The following is a 19,175-nucleotide window of genomic DNA, read 5'->3' as shown; positions in this document are numbered from 1 at the left end:
ACGTAATAGAAGTTTTATGGCGAAAAATGAAATACAAGATAGAAGATAAAATTTTAATAAAGGTTTTTATAATATGGCCCTCAAAGTTAGTATTTTATATCTGTATCTAAACAGATAAATATATTTGCCTGATGACAATGAAGAGATGTCTTATGGTTTAAATATCTGGTTATTTCTTTAGGTATGAAAAACAAAGACAGGACCTAAATTGTGACATTGATATTACACAATGGTCTTCTAAAATTAGATTCCAGCTTGGATTACTGAATGTAATCCATAATATCTGAAGAGAAAAAAGCAAGCATTTCAAATTTTACTTGACAGGAAAAGGAAAGCATAATATACACATGCACACACACATGCACATAGACATGCACACGCTGTAGCATTGTCCATATATACCCATATATATGTACATGTGTTTGTATATGTGTATATATACACACTACACCCTTTATGCAGCTAGTGTAAGATTTCCTAATGTAACCATCAGGGAGGTCCTTCCTATTTTGGCCTCTGCCACAATGGCATCTCTATAGTGCATGAAGTGTAACCAAATTTATGGCATTCCCATAATACCCTTTCTGTTAAAAAAAGTCAAAGAAGATTTCTATGTATCAGATTCTGTGTGTTTGGGCATTTATAGTCCAGTAGAATATTCCAATGCTGTCAGAAGCAACATGTTTAGTGTAGGAGTAGAATGGGTAACAACTTTGTGTTGAAATCTTTCTTTCCTTCTTTCAAGACAAATTTAATCTAGCTGCTTTACTGAATGCCACTTCCACACATGAATTAGATAATTAGGAATCTCATTAAGAAAAATTTTTTATTTTATGCGGATTGTACCCAAGAGAAAAAAATATCACTCATCTCCTCCTCTTTACCCTTACCCCCAGAATCAAAACAAAGTGAATCAAAGCAAAACAATCCTTCCAAATAAACAGACAAACAATAAAATTATGTTGCAATTGTCTTTTAACTAAGTTTTCTGGGCAGAGCAGGAGGAAGGAAAAATGTTGGTTTTGATTAGAAGTTGGGTGTTTGGAAGACTAAATTCCACTGACCAGTATCCTAAAAAGAGGGACCAGTATAAGTAGACCCTCCCAAATAAATTATTACTCTTCCTTTTCAGACTAAAAATAAAACATTTTAAATATATTGATTATACCTTCATCAGAACAACATAAGTATTCTATTTGGCCTATAGGTTCCAAGAATCTCTTTTGGGCTTAACTTAGGATAATTTCAAAACAAAAAAATGAAATGTGAAATTTTGCACATAAGGTTGTTCATAGTGACAACATAAAGTAATAAAAGAAAAATAATTCACAGACTGTTAGCCATATATTTCAACTTTTTCTCACAATTTGGAACTGGTGAGACTTAAAAAAACCAACAATCTCCTGTTAGGAATAATTTTTTTCATTCCTTGTTAAATTCAGATGTTCTTGAATCTTTTGTGGGTTTTAAGAACATTAAGTTTTTGATTATGTGCCATGAGTAAGCAAGTAATCAGGTAAGAGTAAAAATGTGTGCACAGTGAAAATCTCAATCATATCATGCCACTGACCAAGCCAAACTCTACACTGATTTCAGACTAGAGTGTGGCTTAAAAATCTCTGGTATGATATAGGACTCGCACAATCTGAAAAGCTTTCAGTCACATCAAGGCTTTCATTTCCCTGACTTCTAACACTTTTCATCTGAATTTCTGACTTGGAATAAGGATTCAGAATTTGATTTAAAGTCTATGAATTTTTGTGGTATTTTGACTCTTATTCCTGCCCCACCTGCATTGATATAAGATTACTTTGCTGTATTTTGAGTGACAAAAAGTTGAAAAGTTATGGCTAGTTTTATTTCTATTTTAATAACCATACCTATGTAGTTGTAATTTTCATACATTAAAAAAATATTTATGCTTTCTTTTATATTTTAGTCAAGTACTTTCTTAAACAAAACAATAGCACCACTTTGGCATTGTTGGCCAAATCAGTAACAGGTAAAGCAAACACACAAATACACTTTTCTGATCTTGTCATATCATGCACTTGCTTGCTGAATGGAGAGTCAAGAAGACACAGTGCTTGGCCTGAAGTCTTCATTAATCAGCTCTAACCATTGGTACTGAGAGAACAAGGAGCTCAGGGGCAACTGAGCATGGCTCCTAGCTGTGTGTGGAATTCACTTCTGTAAAGAAAGCTTGCCACTAATTCATCCTTCAGTCTTACCAAAGGGATCAGCAGGGTAAGCTGCCTTGGGAAAAAAAGGGGGCTATTATCATGTCTCTACCAGGACTGGATGCAATATCCCAGGCTTTGATTTTCTGTCTCTCTTGGCTGACTGGTGCAAATAAGCTCATACAAGTCCTTCATGGAAGTGTGGGTTTGTAACTACACTTTGAGCAAAATAATGAATTTCTTGATTTTCCATTTAAACTCTTAATGACTAATATTGTTTACTATGGAGATGAGACTTAAATTTTGCTACCTTGATGAAAGAGAGATACTAAGTGAAGTGGGTTTAGATCTGCAATGCTTTTTGGACTGATTGAAAATAATGAGGCTTAATTCACTTTTTAAATTATGCATTTCAGTGATATTCTGTGTAATAGTTGGAATTTTAGGTCTATTCTAGAAAGCAGAGATCTGTGATCTGTCATGTGACTTACACAATAGGGAAGGATGAGAAATTGGCTTTTGTTTACCACTTCAGAGATTTATGAGAATCAATAGCATCTGGTGAGAGCCCTATTCCTAAATATCTGGAGTGCTTTTAAAAATCCAGTTAAACCTTTCAATGTCTCTAATTAGAAGTTTTTCAAGGCAGACTGCTTTGTACTTTTGGGAGGGAGATGCTTTGGCTCATGCTTCAACTTCTTTAAGTAGCGGATTTATTGTGATTTTTAAGCTAATGCAGCCCTTTATCTTTCACACTACTGATTTACCATATGCTCCCTGCCATATGACTGGAGATTTCTTATACAAAGTGCCTTCCCCACCCATGCATTTCTCACCTCTGTGGGGCTGGAGCTACTTCCCATTTTGTGATATCATTTATTCTCTAGTAGAGCAAAGTGTTGCCTTTGAAGTTTGCAGCTATTCAGTATTTATTTTAGTTGCTTTCAAGAATTGTTCCAATTTGTTTAGACAGTTTTCAAATGGTGATAAATATTGCTGTCTCTGAGTGACATTTTCTAATTATGGTTTTTCAACAGGAGAAATATGGTGGCATGAATGTAAGTGTGTGAATCCCAAGATAAGACCAAAAATTTGAATTAATTTGCAGGAATTGATGCCAAATGATGTATTCAGTTAAAAGCACATCAATAAAAAAGTTATCTACAAAGAAACTTCCTGCCACAGATATCTCAAATTGCTTTTTACCCTCACACCTTTCTTCCCTCTTCCCCTTAGAACTTCAGAAGAGACAGGGTACAGAAAACGTCAGGGGCTTGAAATGGAAATATGTATTCTGTCTGTGACATCAAAATAATGGCTTGTTCTTAGACTGCGTTGCAGAATTCTTACAGCCACTGAAGTAAAAGTCCTTCCCTCTCCATCCCCCCTGCCAAAAAAGGTCTGTAGGAGCTGTGACAGATATCAGAATTGCTAACTCTGTTTATTGAATTGGTGGTAAATAATTTAGGTTAGTTTCCCCATCTGTTTCTCTTTACTTTCTTCCTTTTCCAACATAACTATCTCAGTCAGTGAGAGCTGTGACATATTCTTTTTATTCATTTACTGTTCTACTTTTACATTGCTATGGCAGCTTATTGTGCATATAGACATCCATCTCACAGAAAGCAGAGGGTTTAAAGAGCTGTATAGGAATACATTGCACTTGTTAAAAATACAAACCACAAATTTTCTATGGGAATAGAAAAGGAACTACAGTAATTTTTTAGACTTTTATGACCTTTCCTGCTTGTTTCACAAGGGACTATTGAGGACCTGTACATATGCAGTCTAGAGAGAACCTACTCTTGTGTTTAAGTCAATAGTTATCCATTCCCTCTTTTGCTTTTAGAACCCTTCCTTCTCCAGAAGGGATACTGCAGTAGAAAGTAAGGCAGATTTGAGCAGCCTTCAAAAGGAGATCTTTCCTTTATAGATCTAATCTGCCACCTCCCTAACTGCTCCCTTCATATGCTGTTTTCCAGGCCCCCTTTGGAGCTGACCAAGAAATGCTTCATCCCTTGCCTGAGCCTACCACATGCAGCATGGTGAGGGGAAAAAGTTGAATGGGGCCACATCAGAGTTCTTGGACAGGGTGGAACAGTGCCTTCCTCCTCCCTCCCTCTTCCTCTGCCTTCCCTTCTCTCACAGACAGGTTTAATGCTCACCTTGGGACACTGTTGGCTGCTTATCCCCCTTCACTGCTTGGCCAATCTACACTGGGCTGATTTACAAAACTGCAGCAGAGGTGTTATTCAAGGAAGAACCACTGCAGGGCCTATCAGAGTTACATGGCAGGGATTATCTGGGCATCTCTGACTCCCACAAGAGCACATGAATGGCACTTGTAAGTGAGGCTGTAAGGATGTTATGCTTAATCTCTCCTCAAGGACTCATTCTACACTGGTAATTTGGTGATTAGACCAGCTTTTCTGATTTACAGAGAGATGCAGCCCAACTCACAGTCAGGTAAACCACATCTGATTGTGGGAAGAATTAAAATGGAGGGAGGCTTGAGTACCCCTTTATGATTGAACAGAATGCTATTATTTCAGGAATATTTAGGCCCTGGGGGACTACTCTTTGAAGTCACTTGTTTTTCAAATTGTTTTTCAGATTATCTTTGGGCCTACACATGAGTTTGAGTTCCACATAATCAGATGTCAAAACACCACCCTTCAAGTATCTAAGAGGAAACAAGTATTTTGATTTGAAGATGGTAAAGTTATTTTCATGTTGAAATCTGAAGCCATTTTAGTTGATTTAAGCTGAATATTTTTGAAAGTAATTTATTATTTAGTCTTTGGCTTGGTCTTTCCATATTTGCTTTTACCTATTACTGTTTTGGCCAGACCCTTTCATGTAACAAACTATAAAATAGCACCGTTGTACTATAAAACAGAGATTTTTTTACATACTGTTTGATATATGTGTATTGTTGATACGCTAAATTTTACATACTGCATTATATGGAGGAAGAAAGAAGTTACCTATACTGTTACAAAATAATTACCTGGAAGAATCATTACTGGTTTGAGAGCCTATGTATGCTTTAACTGCTTTTAAAAATCTTTTGTCTCACAAATTGCAAAAAAAATTTACATGTTTGCAAGAGAAGGAAGAATAAAACTGTCTTGAAACAAATGCATCTATAACCCATATTTTGTCGAAATGCCACAGATGGAATTAATGGATGTTTAAAACTGTATGTGTTACCTTACTGCTGCTGTTACTGGGAATGTCAAACTGTGCAAATATGAAGGGGTAGACAAACAATGTTTTCAGACACTGTAAAACAAACAGCCTGTTGCTTGTAAAGAAGTGCAAATAAAAAAACCCACCACTTAGACAAGGCTGATGAATGACTCCAGCAGCCAGTGTTCATAGGTTAATTTAGTGCAATTGGATCCATCAAAGGCCCAAAATTTGTAGGCTTTTGAGGGGCACAGGACTTTGAGTTTTCTTGCAGGACTTTTAAAACAGGTTAACAAACAGCAATATATCAACCACAGAATTTTTTAGCTCTGGTCTGGTTAAAATGTTCTGTTCTCTAAAGACTTAATATTGGAATGTTTAGTTGTATTGTTCACTGGGAGAATGCCCATTGGTTGAAATTGCATCAAGCTTTTTAAAACAAAGGTTTTTTTTAAGTCTTCCAATGTTTAACAAATAATTTATTTACAGCAAAGTATCCTGCAGATGGCACATTCATTCTTCATTCTTGTGGATGGCATGTTCTTACATTCTGTAGTTTCTGTTTCCTGTGTTCCCTCTACTTGTGTTCTTCAAATGCACTTCCTGAAAGTTTAGAAAGAAAAGTTTATTATAGATATGTTTAAATACATTGTATGACCACAAAACTTATGTTAGTAAGAAAACAGATGTCCCGAGTGCTGGAACGGCTAGATAATTGTGTTTTAATCAATAATTCAGTTATCTACAGAGAATTTAACTATGCAGAACTTCTGTATAGTTCCCTGTTCTGAAATTCCCTGTTCTCCTAGACATAAACTTTGACTGTTGTCATTCTTGATCTTGGCAGAGGAGACATCTGCTGCTGGAACCTGGATAGGCTTAGGGATAGAGCAGGTACCAAAGATTTCCTTTCTTTCCCAAAAATATTTGCAGAAGGAGGATGTAGAGGGGCCAGGGAACTTTCAAGTTGTAATTGCAGGATTTATGGACTCTTTTGGGCTTTGGTACCAGGTATTTTCAAAATTGATCTGCTAACTATGTATTGTACAGATGGCATAATAGACTTGTTGGATAAGACCTTGAGGAGGAAAAAAAAATTGTGGGTTTGCAGTAGGAGCTGCAGCCATATAATTTGTATTTCCAAAACAGCCAGGGTGATGTGCCAGGCAAATCAAGAGAGCTTTGGAGTGAATAATGCCCTCAGTTCCCTGTCATCCCACACACAGGCCAGCATCAGCAGCAGTAATGGGGTGGTATATACATTTCAATTTGATTTCCTTGTTTGCCACTCTAGTAAATATTAGCCAGGCCCAAGACTGCATATTCTGTATCAGACCAAAGCCAGAATTTTTAAGTGACTCTCCATATTTATAATACTCATCAGAATACTTAGTTCAGTGAAATTGCTGGGTTTTTTCTAAGAAAAGCAAATAAACAAAATCTCTGTAAAAGGTGAAGCCATGTGTATGTAGCTCTACCACTGCATTAGCTGTTATTTATGCCCTAAACATAAGTAGCCTCTAAAATTTAAAGTAATAACATTTTCTTGCTTTTCTAATGGACAGAAATAAAATAGAAGCTAATTTGGTGCATTGGTTTTGTGGGGGTTTTTAGTGATTTTCCATAAAAATACTATTCTACATATAACCTTTCCATTTCTCTTCAGTATCCATTAAAAATAAAATCAGAAATTAAATTAAAAATAAAGCAAATCAGAAACTTTCAAAGGATCACAAAATTTGAACTCCTGGAGAGCTTATTAATTTTCACTGGATTTGTATTGGCTTCTGATGGATATGAGAGGAATTATTATTTTAAGTATGTAAAACAAAAATTAGGCAGTACTAGTAATTGTTAACTTAATTGTACCACCACCAAGTATAAAACGTTAAGCCAAACTAGGATTTATCAACACTGACAAGCCAAAGTTGTTAACAGCAAAATAGTCATAATGAAGAAATGTTTTTGTTAGGAATATGCCATTATAGACTAGATTAATCATCTAGTCACTATTTCTGTGAACAGTTCAGAAGGATATTGGCTGGTCCTCATCCAGTTTTGCTAATATTGCTGTAGAATAGCATCAATCAAATACAGAATCAGAAATGTCAACAGAATTCTGCTTATCCTTAAATTAGAATATATTTTGCTTTTTGTTGCCTGTTTCTCCTCCAGCTTTTCCAAAATGACCTTTGCTGCCTTCACTTTTTCCTGAGTTATACATTAGTTTTCACCCTGAAAAGCTCATTCTGGGTGAACCCTTAAATTTTCACTGATTAAAATAATCATTGCAGAATTTCACAGGAGTCTGCCAACACGAAGGATCCTGCCTTATTCTACAAGTGCTTATATTGGTTACAATGAGCTAAGAAAACAGGAATTTCTTTACTCATATGCCCAGGTTTTTTTTTTTTTTCTACACAGCAACAAAACAAAATATTCTCCTCAGTGCTGACCCTAGGTGCTCCTCCTTGAAGAGAGTTTACCAGCATGTAGGAAAAGTTCTATGCTTCATTTTATCTGCCAAAAGTCATATATTCTTAGAGATTACAAACTCTTGATCTATAAAATAGACAGTGAGAGCCTTAAAGTGAAACAACAGCCATTTTGCATTGCAGTGACTTTCAAAGTCTATTTAGATGTAAAATTAACTGGATGTTTCTGAAGTAAAAATTTAAATTCTCTCTGCTGCTGTTGTTGTCTGACTTTAATATGGTTTTATCATTCAAATAAAGCAGGTACTAAGGTGCAGGAGTGTTTCACTTACAGATTTTAATAAAGACATGCAGGTGGAAAAAGAGTTGTCATGATACACCTTAGCTTTGAAATTGAAGGAAGATGGCAGGTTGCTTTTAGAACACTTCCTTCTCCAGAATCAGCATTTTGGATACATAACTTCCAATAAGTGTACTGGTGGTAGCATGCATGCCAGAAAATGCTTTTACCCACATAATGCATTCTTTTCAAGTATGAAATATTGAGACCACTGGGGGAAAAAAACCAGAAACCCCAAAACCAGGTGTGAATGCCTGAATTAGGTTCTCAGGCCTGCATTTGTACTGGTGTAGAAAAGTTTGGTTTGTTTCTCAAGTCTTTGAGAAGAAGGTAATTGGAAATAAAACTGTTCTGATCTGATATTCAGACCCACACAAAGACAATCATAATTTTAAGATGAGAGGTGCAAAATGTGATCAATTTATAAGTCAGTTAAAGAACAAAAAAGCAAACTTCTAGCCCATCACCTTCAGCATGGATCTTTGGAGATAAGGCATTGTTAGCAGTCGGATAACTACCTCAGCAATGGTCATTTGACTGAGCTGGAAGGGTAGTGGGAAGCAAGCAGCAGCATTCTTATCCCATTAGGGCAGACATTCAAACCTCATATTGGCATTGAAAGTTCTCTTGCTCTATTGGTAATAAATGGAAAGTCTAATGTTTGTAGTAACAGGCATGATACCTTAGCTATGAATTCTCTGGAGTCTCTGAAAGCTTTCTAGCTCTGTGGGCAGTGTGATCACTGACATAAAAACAGGGCTGCAAAGCAAGCAATGGGAGAAAATAATTCTCTGAAAAGGCCAAGTCCTTCTATCTGTTACACCTAAAAGTTCACTCATTGGCTTGGTAATGTGGTGTGGCTTCAACAGAAATTAGGATTGGTGCCGTGGTGCATATTTTGGCCTGTGAATGTATCTGAGTTGATACTGAGCCAATTACAAAAGAATCTGCCAGTCATAGAAAAATTAATGAGAAATATTGCAATACTTTTTCTGTTTTCTTAATGGCATTTTCTTAAAATAAAAATAGTAGTATCTTTTCCCTTTCTCTCTTAGTCCCACTCAGTATTTATTTAAATTTTGAAGATTAGATAAAATATGAAAAGTATTTTTGAGAAAACCCACCTCCTATTCATACTTGGTGTATTTATGTGAATTTTTCACGTATGAGGCCTAAAGAAGAAAAAAGATTGCAAATCTGAGGAAGAGTAAAATTATCTCTAGATATGCACTTCTTTGGCCATTTTGCTCAGGTTGCAAGGGTATGACATGGCACAATGTTTATGAACAAGATCAGATTGTGCCAGGGCTGGTGTAGATGGGATGGGAGGAAAATTTTTTCTCAGAAAACATTGTCAAGCACTATAAAAGGCTGCCTAAGGAAGTTGTGGAGTCATTATCCCTGCAGTTATTTAAAATATATGTAGATGTTGCACTTACAGACAGGATTTACTGCTGGACTTGGCAGTGCTGAGTTAATGGCTGGACTCAATGTTCTTAGGGTTCTTTTCCTATCTAAATGATTGTATGGTTCTTTTTTACTGGATTTTAAAATCAGCCTCACCAGCCTTCACATTCAGTAGTAATTTTCAAGGTACCTCATAATCTTGAACTTAGAAGAACTTTGTGACATTGTTTCTGTGACACTGCTTCATTTGAAAAGGTCACAATCTTCCCTCATGTGTACAGTTTTGGAAATTGCTCAGCTGTTTCCTTTGGTAGGGCAGTGGTTTTTCAAAGAGCTACTCAATATTTTTCCAAATAGCTGTAAAAATTTAATTCATTTAAGGATAATTGACTAAACTTTAAGCATTTTTCAGAAGAGAAAGAAACAAACAAAAGAAAAGCTAGATGGTACCATGACACTGAAGACAGGACTTAAACTCCCCCCCTTGCTCTTGTTTTTCACTTTAAAACTCTAAATATCGTGTAAAACTGGGAGAACCCATTACTTTGCTTTCCAGCAGAAATACTAAAACTGTAAATAAGAGAAGATCCCCACTTCACTGAACTAAGATCATCTACCAAATTGTGCCTAACAGGAAGCATCTGCACAAGGAACTGGGGAAATAGACCACTTATTAAGCACCATAAACACTAAACCAAAACCCCAATCCTGGATTTGCCATTTAAAAAGATTGAGGAGATGCTGAACAAAGATTATCCAATGTGTGAAATGCACAAGAAACTGATTCTCCATGAAATCTAAGAGGAACTGAACAACCTCTTATATATTGCACCTAGTCCTACCTTACATCTTGCATCTAAATATGAAAATTTTGAAGAGGTGGTGTATATGTATAATCATAGGTGTATATATATATATATATATATATATATATATTCACTTTCTATGAAGAAGATATGTATCTCATATATAGCATATCATATTGAGGGAAACATTGTTTAACAGAAAAATAATTTGACTTAAGCATATCTATTGTTTTAGTTAAAATCAGTGGCATATCAACACTCTGAGCTAGCTAAATACATTCATCCTGGGAGAGTGTGTCAAAAAAAAGTTTGAAAACAGTTACCTTACTTAATGGTGGCATGTACAACTGACTGCAAAAAGAAAACAGAAAGAAAAAACTTAAAGGAGGGTATGTACTGCTTTTTAATACTGAATTCTGCTAGTCTTCCTTCCAGTGTACTTTCCTTTTATCTATCAGAAATCTGAATGTTTCTCCTACCTGTTCTGTATTTTCATTTCCTCAAACTAATATACTTCATCCACAGATAAAAATGAAAATTTGTTTGTATTTCCCATCAGATTTGTTATTTTATTGCAGAGTTCCTATGGAGAATCATTTATAATTTCTTTTATTCTGTTCAAAATGGTCCTTTACATGTCCTACACCTTTTCCTTAAAGGTGTTTTCTTTAATATTAATTTATCTCTAATTTAATTTTCTCTCACATTTTCTAAAAATTCCATCCTTTATTTGGGATGCATGTTGTTTCATTCAGTTTTGCAATATTTTCATCTTCTTGACCTCTTTGATCTAAGTCCCTCACCCTTTTTTTTTTTTTTTTTTCTTGTGCTCCTCATTGTCGTTTTACTGTCCTTTTCACTTCTTGAATTTTTTTTCCTTTTTCAATTTCTGGGATGATTTCTTCAGAAGCTATGCTCTCTCAATTTCTCAATTACATACTCCCTTTTATTTTTTTCCTTCTTCGATTACCCCTCCTGAGTGCTACCTCCCCTGATGCTGCAGAAAGATATGAGGGCTTTCCTGTCCCTAAAAGACAGTGCTCTCCTGGCTATGTTTTAAACTGGGAAGAGGACAGCCGCCTAAAGATGACATCATTCCTTAGTCCTCCAAGGAAAGTAGTGTGGAGATTCATCAAAGACCTGGCAGGTATCTTGTCTCCTTTACTCCAATGTTTTATTCATCTCCTTAGCAACAAGCATGGGAAGGAGCACACTGATTCCTGGCCAAGCCTGTTTTCTTCTCTCCAGCTTTCCTTAAGTTTGCGTGTCCAGACAGGAATAAACCTAAACCGAGGGTTTCTTGTCTGCAGTAGAGCTCCACCTGAAGAAGTCTTCACTTGTTGTCCTGTGTGCCCTTTGAGGTCTCAAGGTGACATTTCCCAGGAAGGATCATACGTACACTGGTTTTTGGAAAACTCTTCAGGAAGGAAGGGGAAAGGATTCCATTCTATGAATTGACTTTTGGAAAAGAATGGATGCTGGAATGATTACAATAGTTCTTTTCATAAAGTTGATATTAAGGATTTTAATATACAGCACTGGTTTCCTGACTTCCTATGAAACCTTAGGTTCCAGGTCTTGCAAGCAAAAATTTTCAGATAACTGCAGGAGTGGTGCCAACATGTGTGTAGGACAGACAGGGTCAACAGTAATAGAATAAATCATGAGGGACTTACAGCAGAAGACAGATAATATGTAAAACAGATGTTCAGACCTCAAACAGGAGAGACAATTGAACATGAACTTAACAACTGAACATGAACATTGTAACCTAGTTTAAGATGGGTTTTCTGAACTATAGGCTCTGTTGATACATACAGTACACATATGTACAGTGTATCTGATATCAGAGGAACAAAAATCTGGATACTCAGAACTCCACCACTCAATAAATAATACCAATCAATATTGAAACTGGCTTGGAGAATATATAAATATTGAATTTTAAATAGTTAAAATGAAGTTTGCAATTATTGCAGTGACTATCCATTTAGTTTAGTTCTGATAAATAAAAAAAAGGGGAAAAATAATGAAGATAAAAAAATGTTCATTTAAATGTAAAATGAATGGCAGAATGTCTGATTTCCTTCTTGAGCACCCACTCTACCTCTACCTAAAGGGGGAGGATGAGTGAAAAGATTCTGGATAGATGAGTTGTTAAACATTCAGTGTTTAGTTTCTCTTTTGCAAGTAGTCTTAGGTGGTATTTATGATTGGATGATGTAGATTCTTGTCACTTCCTACCCTATGGCAGGATAAGACCTCACAGCTACTGGTTTAGAAATTCCGTGTTTTATTCAGTATTCTAAGAGATGAGATGGAACACACCACTTCCCACTTGTTTCCCACCTTGGCAACTATTTTCCAAAGTTCCACTAAATCTAGTAGGCAGAACACACCAATTGTTTTGTATGGTACCAGCCTTGATTATTGAATTTGCTGGGAAATGTCCTGACAAGGGCAGGAATGATGCATCTGACTCCATGATCTCAGACGGCTAATTTATTATTTTATAATACTCTATTATATTAAAGAATACTATACTATACTAAAGAATACAGAAAGAATACTTATTGAGTGCTAAAAAGCTAATAATGAAAACTCGTGACTCTTTCCAGAGTCTCGACACAGTTTGGCCCTGATTGGCCAGAGAGTCAAACAACTCACACCAGAATCCAATGAAACAATCACCTGTGGTAAACAATCTCCAAACACATTCCAAAGGAGCAAAACAGAGGAGAAGCAAATGAGATAAGAATTGTTTTCCTTTTCTCTGAGGCTTCTCAGCTTCCCAGGAGAAAAATCCTGAGCGAAGGGATTTTTTCAGAGAACGTGAATGGTATGCTTGATAGAATTTTCCTTCCCTAAAATACATAGGGGATTTTTTGATTGGCTCCTTTCTTTGTTGGTCTGGTTTGGTTGCTGGTTGGGAATTTTTGCCAGCCTGACCTACCTTTTGTGCTTTTGGCATGTCGGTGTGGCGCTGGGCGCGTACGGACCGCGCGGATTTGGGCGGTTTTATTGGAGCACAATACATCTCCAGCCTCCTCAGGTCACAGCTCTGGAAGCAGCATTCATCCACTATTCCCTTGTGGTGTAAGCGTCTACTGCTGGATCCATACCCCGTGGGCTTGCCTGTTCAAAACACAAAGGGGAGGTTTTTGGGTTAGAAAGGAAATGCAAAGGTCTCAGGAGCAGTCATATTACTGAGGTGTATTATGTTAACTGAATCACCAATGGCCATTGTAGAGGCTGCCTTTGAATATTCCTTTCCAGATATTCCTGGAAATGGACAGCTTTGATCTCTATGTGTGGTTGCTATTAAAGCATTTGAGCAAATCTATGCCTTCTTAAAAAAGTATTATTAAAATATTTTATTGAACTGCATTAGCCTCAAAAATGGAGAGGAAGGAAGCTGAAATCTGACATTTAGACACCTTACAAAGGAAATTTACCTTTTAGCTTCTGTATGAAAAATGATTGTTGAGCCAGCTCTTGTTTTTAGCTGGTGTGTAAAAACCATGTATCACAACTGTGTTGTAGGTAAATATTTCCTAATAAAAAAGGCTACACTGAGGAACTGTGTGCAGTCAAAGTGTGTTCCAAAGGGGAAATACTGTGTACCACTGCACAGGCTATAAGGTCTGCCAGCTCTAAAGTAGGAAGCAGGAATCAAAGTAACAAAGTAAGCAATGAAATAGGAAGATTGGTGGAACAGATAAAAGTGGAAGATTTTTATATTCCATAGATTTGCACAAGATAAGAGATGGGACTGATATTGCATATCTTTCCTGTGCTTTGCATTGGTACCAGCTATCTATGGAAAATACTTAATTGGCAAATATTTTGCATTTTTCGTTCAGCTCCAGTAAAGGCCAACATTTTCATTCATACAACTCTTACACATTTATATTTTGTCTTTTTTCCTCCTGTGGTTTATGATTTCCTTTGTAACTGCTAAATTCTCTGCTGTCCTACAGAGAGATTAAAGACCCATTATTTCCTGGGATTGTTTGTACATGACCAAGTCGGATGTGCAGTTACCCTGTTATGACTAACTAGAAATGAAGGAACAGTAAATTTACAAAAAGTAAGTAGTTGCTTACTTGTTACATCTATTTTAAAATTCTGATAGAATTTGATTTTAGACACTAAAATTCTGAAAAGATTAAGTGTTTTGTTTTGACATTTTCAGCATTAAATGTTTCCATTTACCGAATGATCCACTTTTGTTAAGAAATGAAAAATATGGAAAAAAAGTCAAGCGTGCCAAGAGCCAAAACATGAAGTAACTCAATTCAGTCAGCTCTACCAATTTCTTTTCTTGCCTTTTTTTTTTTTCTCTTCTCCTTCTCAGTTATATCACTGAGACCAAAAATCTGTTATTCAGAGTTTGGCAGTAGTTTACATTTTAAGAATTACTCAAGTTAAGTAAAGGTTTAGGACATCAAAAAAGATGAATATTCCGTTTCTCTTTGGGAACGTATTACCCCCAATGCTTATACAGCAAAGTCTAGGTTGATATCCCTGTGTTTGTCCTGCAGTTGTCAACTTGAAAAGACAGCACTACATTTTACTGTTCCCTGTGATTTAAATATGTGTCCACTGATGAAGAACCCTTGAGGCCTTAGAATGTTAGCAAATGAAAAGACCTCTGGTGGTAGAGTGTGTCTCACATTTTAGCCAGCAACTCAGACAGTTAAGAACTAACCATCCCTATGAGCTTTGCAAACCCAGGAAACAGCGTTTTAAAATGCCTTTTTTTTCTCCCAGGGACTACAAATTAAACTAAAAGAAAAACATTCTTACTTAGTATATTGCAATCCACTGGAGGCCTCTATATTGTACATTGCCTGCTAAATTATTTGTTTCATAAGACTAAACATTACAGCAAGCCAGGAGTAGATTACAGTAATATTTTGGTTTGTATCTGTGTGTGTGTTTTATGTGTATCACTGAAAAGTACTACAAATACTAAGATGTGGAGTTTGGTTTGGTGTTTTGTTGTTTTTTTTTTTTTTTTTTCCCCAGATTATTTTCCCTCACTGAGTTATAATATGAAACACAAGCTTTTCCCTGGAGATTTTTCCTGAAGTCTGCCAATCTGGTTGTTTCAGCTAAATAATTCTAAAATTGAGTGCTTATGATAAAGTGTAGAGTGTCATGACTTTGCAGTATACCCAGAGGTGTGCCACATTTGGTCTTGTTCCCATTTAAAACATGGAAGGGCAAATTCTGTCCCTGGATATGCAGGTGCCAGATCCAGCTGAACTGTAGGTACAACTGATTAGTTAACCTTCCCTTTCTTTTATCAGTCTGTCAATTTTTCACAAGTAAGTAAACACTTAAAGCTTCTGCTCAAGTTATTTTACTCTTCAATGTCTTAATTTAATCAATTATAAAGTTGATAAAGTACCTTTATTAACCTATTCCTACTGCCTGCTTTATTTAGTAATCAGTAGCAACATTTTTTCATACCATCATAAATATGCATAAATAGTTAATACAAATCCTGAACCCTGGAATCTTTCTGGTGAAAATCTCAAACTACTTCAAAATCATTTTTCAAGTAGCCAGACCAAGGGCATCTATGTATTTTTCTTACAGAATAATAATTTTATGAAGGATTATATAATGTCTGATTGCTCTTCTAAAAGCTTGTATGGGACATGTAACAAGATGGGAATGGAATCTCCATCACATCAGTGATGATGAAACATGACATTAACTTATTTGTAGGCTTAAATATTTGTGCATCATATGGCATAATAAATGCTCATCCTTTATATAAAGATAACATTAGTATTGAGAAGTTGGAATTTTTTATTCCAATAAATGCTTTCCCAAGGCTTTCAAAAGACCAAAGCAATCAAGTACACTTAAAATTTGTGTGGTGTAGAAAGTGATATTGCCTAAAGTGCTGTACAACAGAGAGCAAATTAACAGAAAAAGTATTCCTTTTCAGTAATCATGATCCATGATCATAAATAAGAAGTGTCTGATGACTAAAGTAATTTTTAGGCAATAGATTTTAAATTGCTGCTGACCTCTCAAGTGTTGCAGTCTACAAAGATGCTATCACAGTGAAAGATTAAATAAAGAATTACAAGGAGATACCACCACTTCTACAGATGTTATCACTGTTGGGCCCATCTGTTCTGGCAGGACTGCAGGGTCAGATGGTCCCAGTTCATCAAGCTAACAAAGTATGCACTTAGATCTAGGCAAATGTTCAAGCTCCTATGTGGTGTGTTGGATTAAATCACACATTAGACAGTGAGCACATGCCTGACTGCTCTCCTGCATAGGGACTGATATAACTGAGCACTTCAGTTGCTTTCTAGACAAGAGTCCATACTGGTAAGTAAATGGCAGGTGGTTCTGCACTTTTAGTGTAATTTCTCCTCCTTATTTTTGTTTTAATAGTATTGCCTTCAGTATGGACTGCACCTTCTGTGTCGCTATACTGGGAACCCACATAGTTCTTTCTCATCTTTCTGACATAATTTGGGTGCTGCCTTCCAGCTGTTATCAAAAGTTCCTTCTATTTACTCAACCTTCAAAGTGCTGCCTGTGGACATACAACAGTCCTAGGCATTCCTTTTTGCTGATGTACACTGATTTCCTTGGAGGTTTCTTTCCTTTTTTGTCAGTGGCTAGCTCAAAAGGATTTCATATCATGTAGGTCAAAGTTTGCTTAATAGAATATTTTGCTCTTATTTAATCTGCTTTATCAAATCTTTGGATGTCTCCTTCAGTGCATGACAAGAAGATATCAAGTCCAGTCACAGTGATGTCTCCTGAGAGCAGTCCAAGGTATAGGATTCCAATAGTTAAACAGCTGGCTTCTCCACTAACAGCACTTCCCTTTAAATGATGCAAAGTCACTGGAGTAATTCAGCAGGACTTGTTACACTTGGTTTCTTTCTGCTCTTCTTCATCCTTTCAAAACATCCTCCTCTTGCTGCCACTGGATCTGCTCTACCACTGGTTTCAGTGTGAGAAGAACTGTTGTAGGTGGACTGCAGAAGTTTCAAATGCCAAGTTATCTAGGCATTCTGTGTAGAACCATAATCTGCTGTTGTAGTATTAATATCAGCAATTACATGAGAAATAGCCCAGGATAAATGCAAAACTAATCTAATCTAGGACTCTAGGAAAGAACAGGGTTTATATGTTCTGGAACTTTTATGTGACTCTTTGTATTTGCTGTTGTGTCTTTTTAGCCAAACAGTGGAACTCGAGTGCCATGTAGACTGTTATTCAGAAATACATTATAAATCTGAAAAACAGTGCACTTAATCCTAATCTAGTATTAGAGTCAATCTTCAACTGCAGCTTTTAAAGTATGGTGAAAGGCCATTGACCTATTAGATTTCTGTAGTCTTGCAGCAAGAAACTCAAAATGTTTCCATCAAAACGATGGGATCAGGTGCAATTTGGAAGCATTGATAGCAGTTTACAGCATCAGGAGGTATGGGAGCATCCTGTAAGGAAGCAGGTCAGTCAGACAGGATTTTCCTGTGGCCTGAACAACATGCTGAGACTTTGTGTTTCTGTATTACAGCACAGTAATTGAACAAGAACCTCCTGTGTGCTAGTTTCAGACTGGGAGATGGTGGTTGGAGAGATTTTGAGTTGAATGTGCTGTGTGCCTTATGGTGGCACAGAAGGCTAGGGATGCTGAGCTTGAGATTCACCTGGCTCATCTTTGGTCTCTGAAAATTAGGGATCTAGTTTAAGACAGTGGAATCAACAGACAGGTGTGCATTGAGAGTGAATTTTTCCTGTATTGACTGCTTTGCATAAAATTAAATTTATTCTTGTCTTCTGAAGGAAACAGTGCTCTTTCATCAGCTACAGATAAAGCTAATTGATCTAGTCTTAGCATACATGCACAGCTTCTTCTAGGAAACTGAACTCAAGGAAAATGAATTAAATTAAAAATTATTTATCCCAAATCACAGAATGTATGCTCCTGGTGGAGTACAAGCCTGTTCTCTTTCATTTCCAATTTAACAATTAAATATGACAAATTGTTCTAAAGAACATGCCAGCCAGTGTGCAGTTTAATTATGTATCTCTGTACCTCTTTGACTAAATTCTGTATCTTAGTCTAGTACTGTCTATTTTTGCATTATAAATGCCTTCATATGCAAAATAAGAGACTGTTGATATCACTTTTCATCTCCTTGTAATCTTGAACACATGGATTAGTGTTATATTGGTAATACTTCTTGAGGGTGCTCTGGAATTTCTCATCTGTATTTGTAAAATTATGAGTCAATGTTCAATCAGCAGGAAATGCCTGGGTTTTGATACTTCTATGAAATGTTAAAACAAACAAACAAGCAAATAAACAAACAAGCAAATAACAAATCTTGGGGATTGTTGTAAAGTCCCCTACCAGAAATACCTCAAGGTTTAAATGTGCAAAGTAGGCAATCTGATTTTCATGTAAATAAGTTGCAAGCATTTTGAAGTGACAATATTTAATATTTAGTTTCCATTTTCCTTCAATGTTTTGTTAATGCAAAAAAATTATTATGCTTAGACTGATTTTTGTTTGTATTCATCAAAATGAGCATATATTAGCATTTATAAATGCTCAATGAATGGATGCCCTAGCTCTGAAATCTAATTTAATATGCATGAGAATAGAGGATAAGCTTTATCAGTATGCACAAGTAAAATCTTTATGAAAGCATCTGCATTTTTGAATATTGAGATATTGCACTACAGCTACTGCTTTGTGGAATTCTAGATTGTATTAACTACTGAGTCCAATGCAATAAGGTGTTGGCTCTTTGCTCTG

At 36.1% G+C, this 19,175-nt stretch overlaps 1 protein-coding gene across 1 annotated transcript in view; it reads right to left on the bottom strand.

Annotated features, from left to right (window-relative positions):
* Nucleotides 1-807: 807 nt before the first annotated feature.
* IGF1 (insulin like growth factor 1) overlaps nt 808-19,175 on the bottom strand; it is a 52,137-nt gene continuing 33,769 nt past the window's right edge. Inside the window, exons 3-4 of the mRNA XM_059845835.1 lie at nt 13,314-13,495; nt 808-5,975 (exon numbers count right to left, since the gene is read on the bottom strand). Coding sequence (XP_059701818.1) covers nt 5,916-5,975; nt 13,314-13,495 — 242 coding nt within the window. The 3' untranslated portion in view covers nt 808-5,915. The remainder of the gene's footprint in view (nt 5,976-13,313; nt 13,496-19,175) is intronic.

This window comes from Haemorhous mexicanus, chromosome 5 (assembly GCF_027477595.1).
Source record: "Haemorhous mexicanus isolate bHaeMex1 chromosome 5, bHaeMex1.pri, whole genome shotgun sequence".
Taxonomy (NCBI): domain Eukaryota; kingdom Metazoa; phylum Chordata; class Aves; order Passeriformes; family Fringillidae; genus Haemorhous; species Haemorhous mexicanus.
The sequence above is the reverse complement of the archived record's forward strand: the minus strand, read 5'-3'. Positions and strand labels throughout refer to the sequence as shown.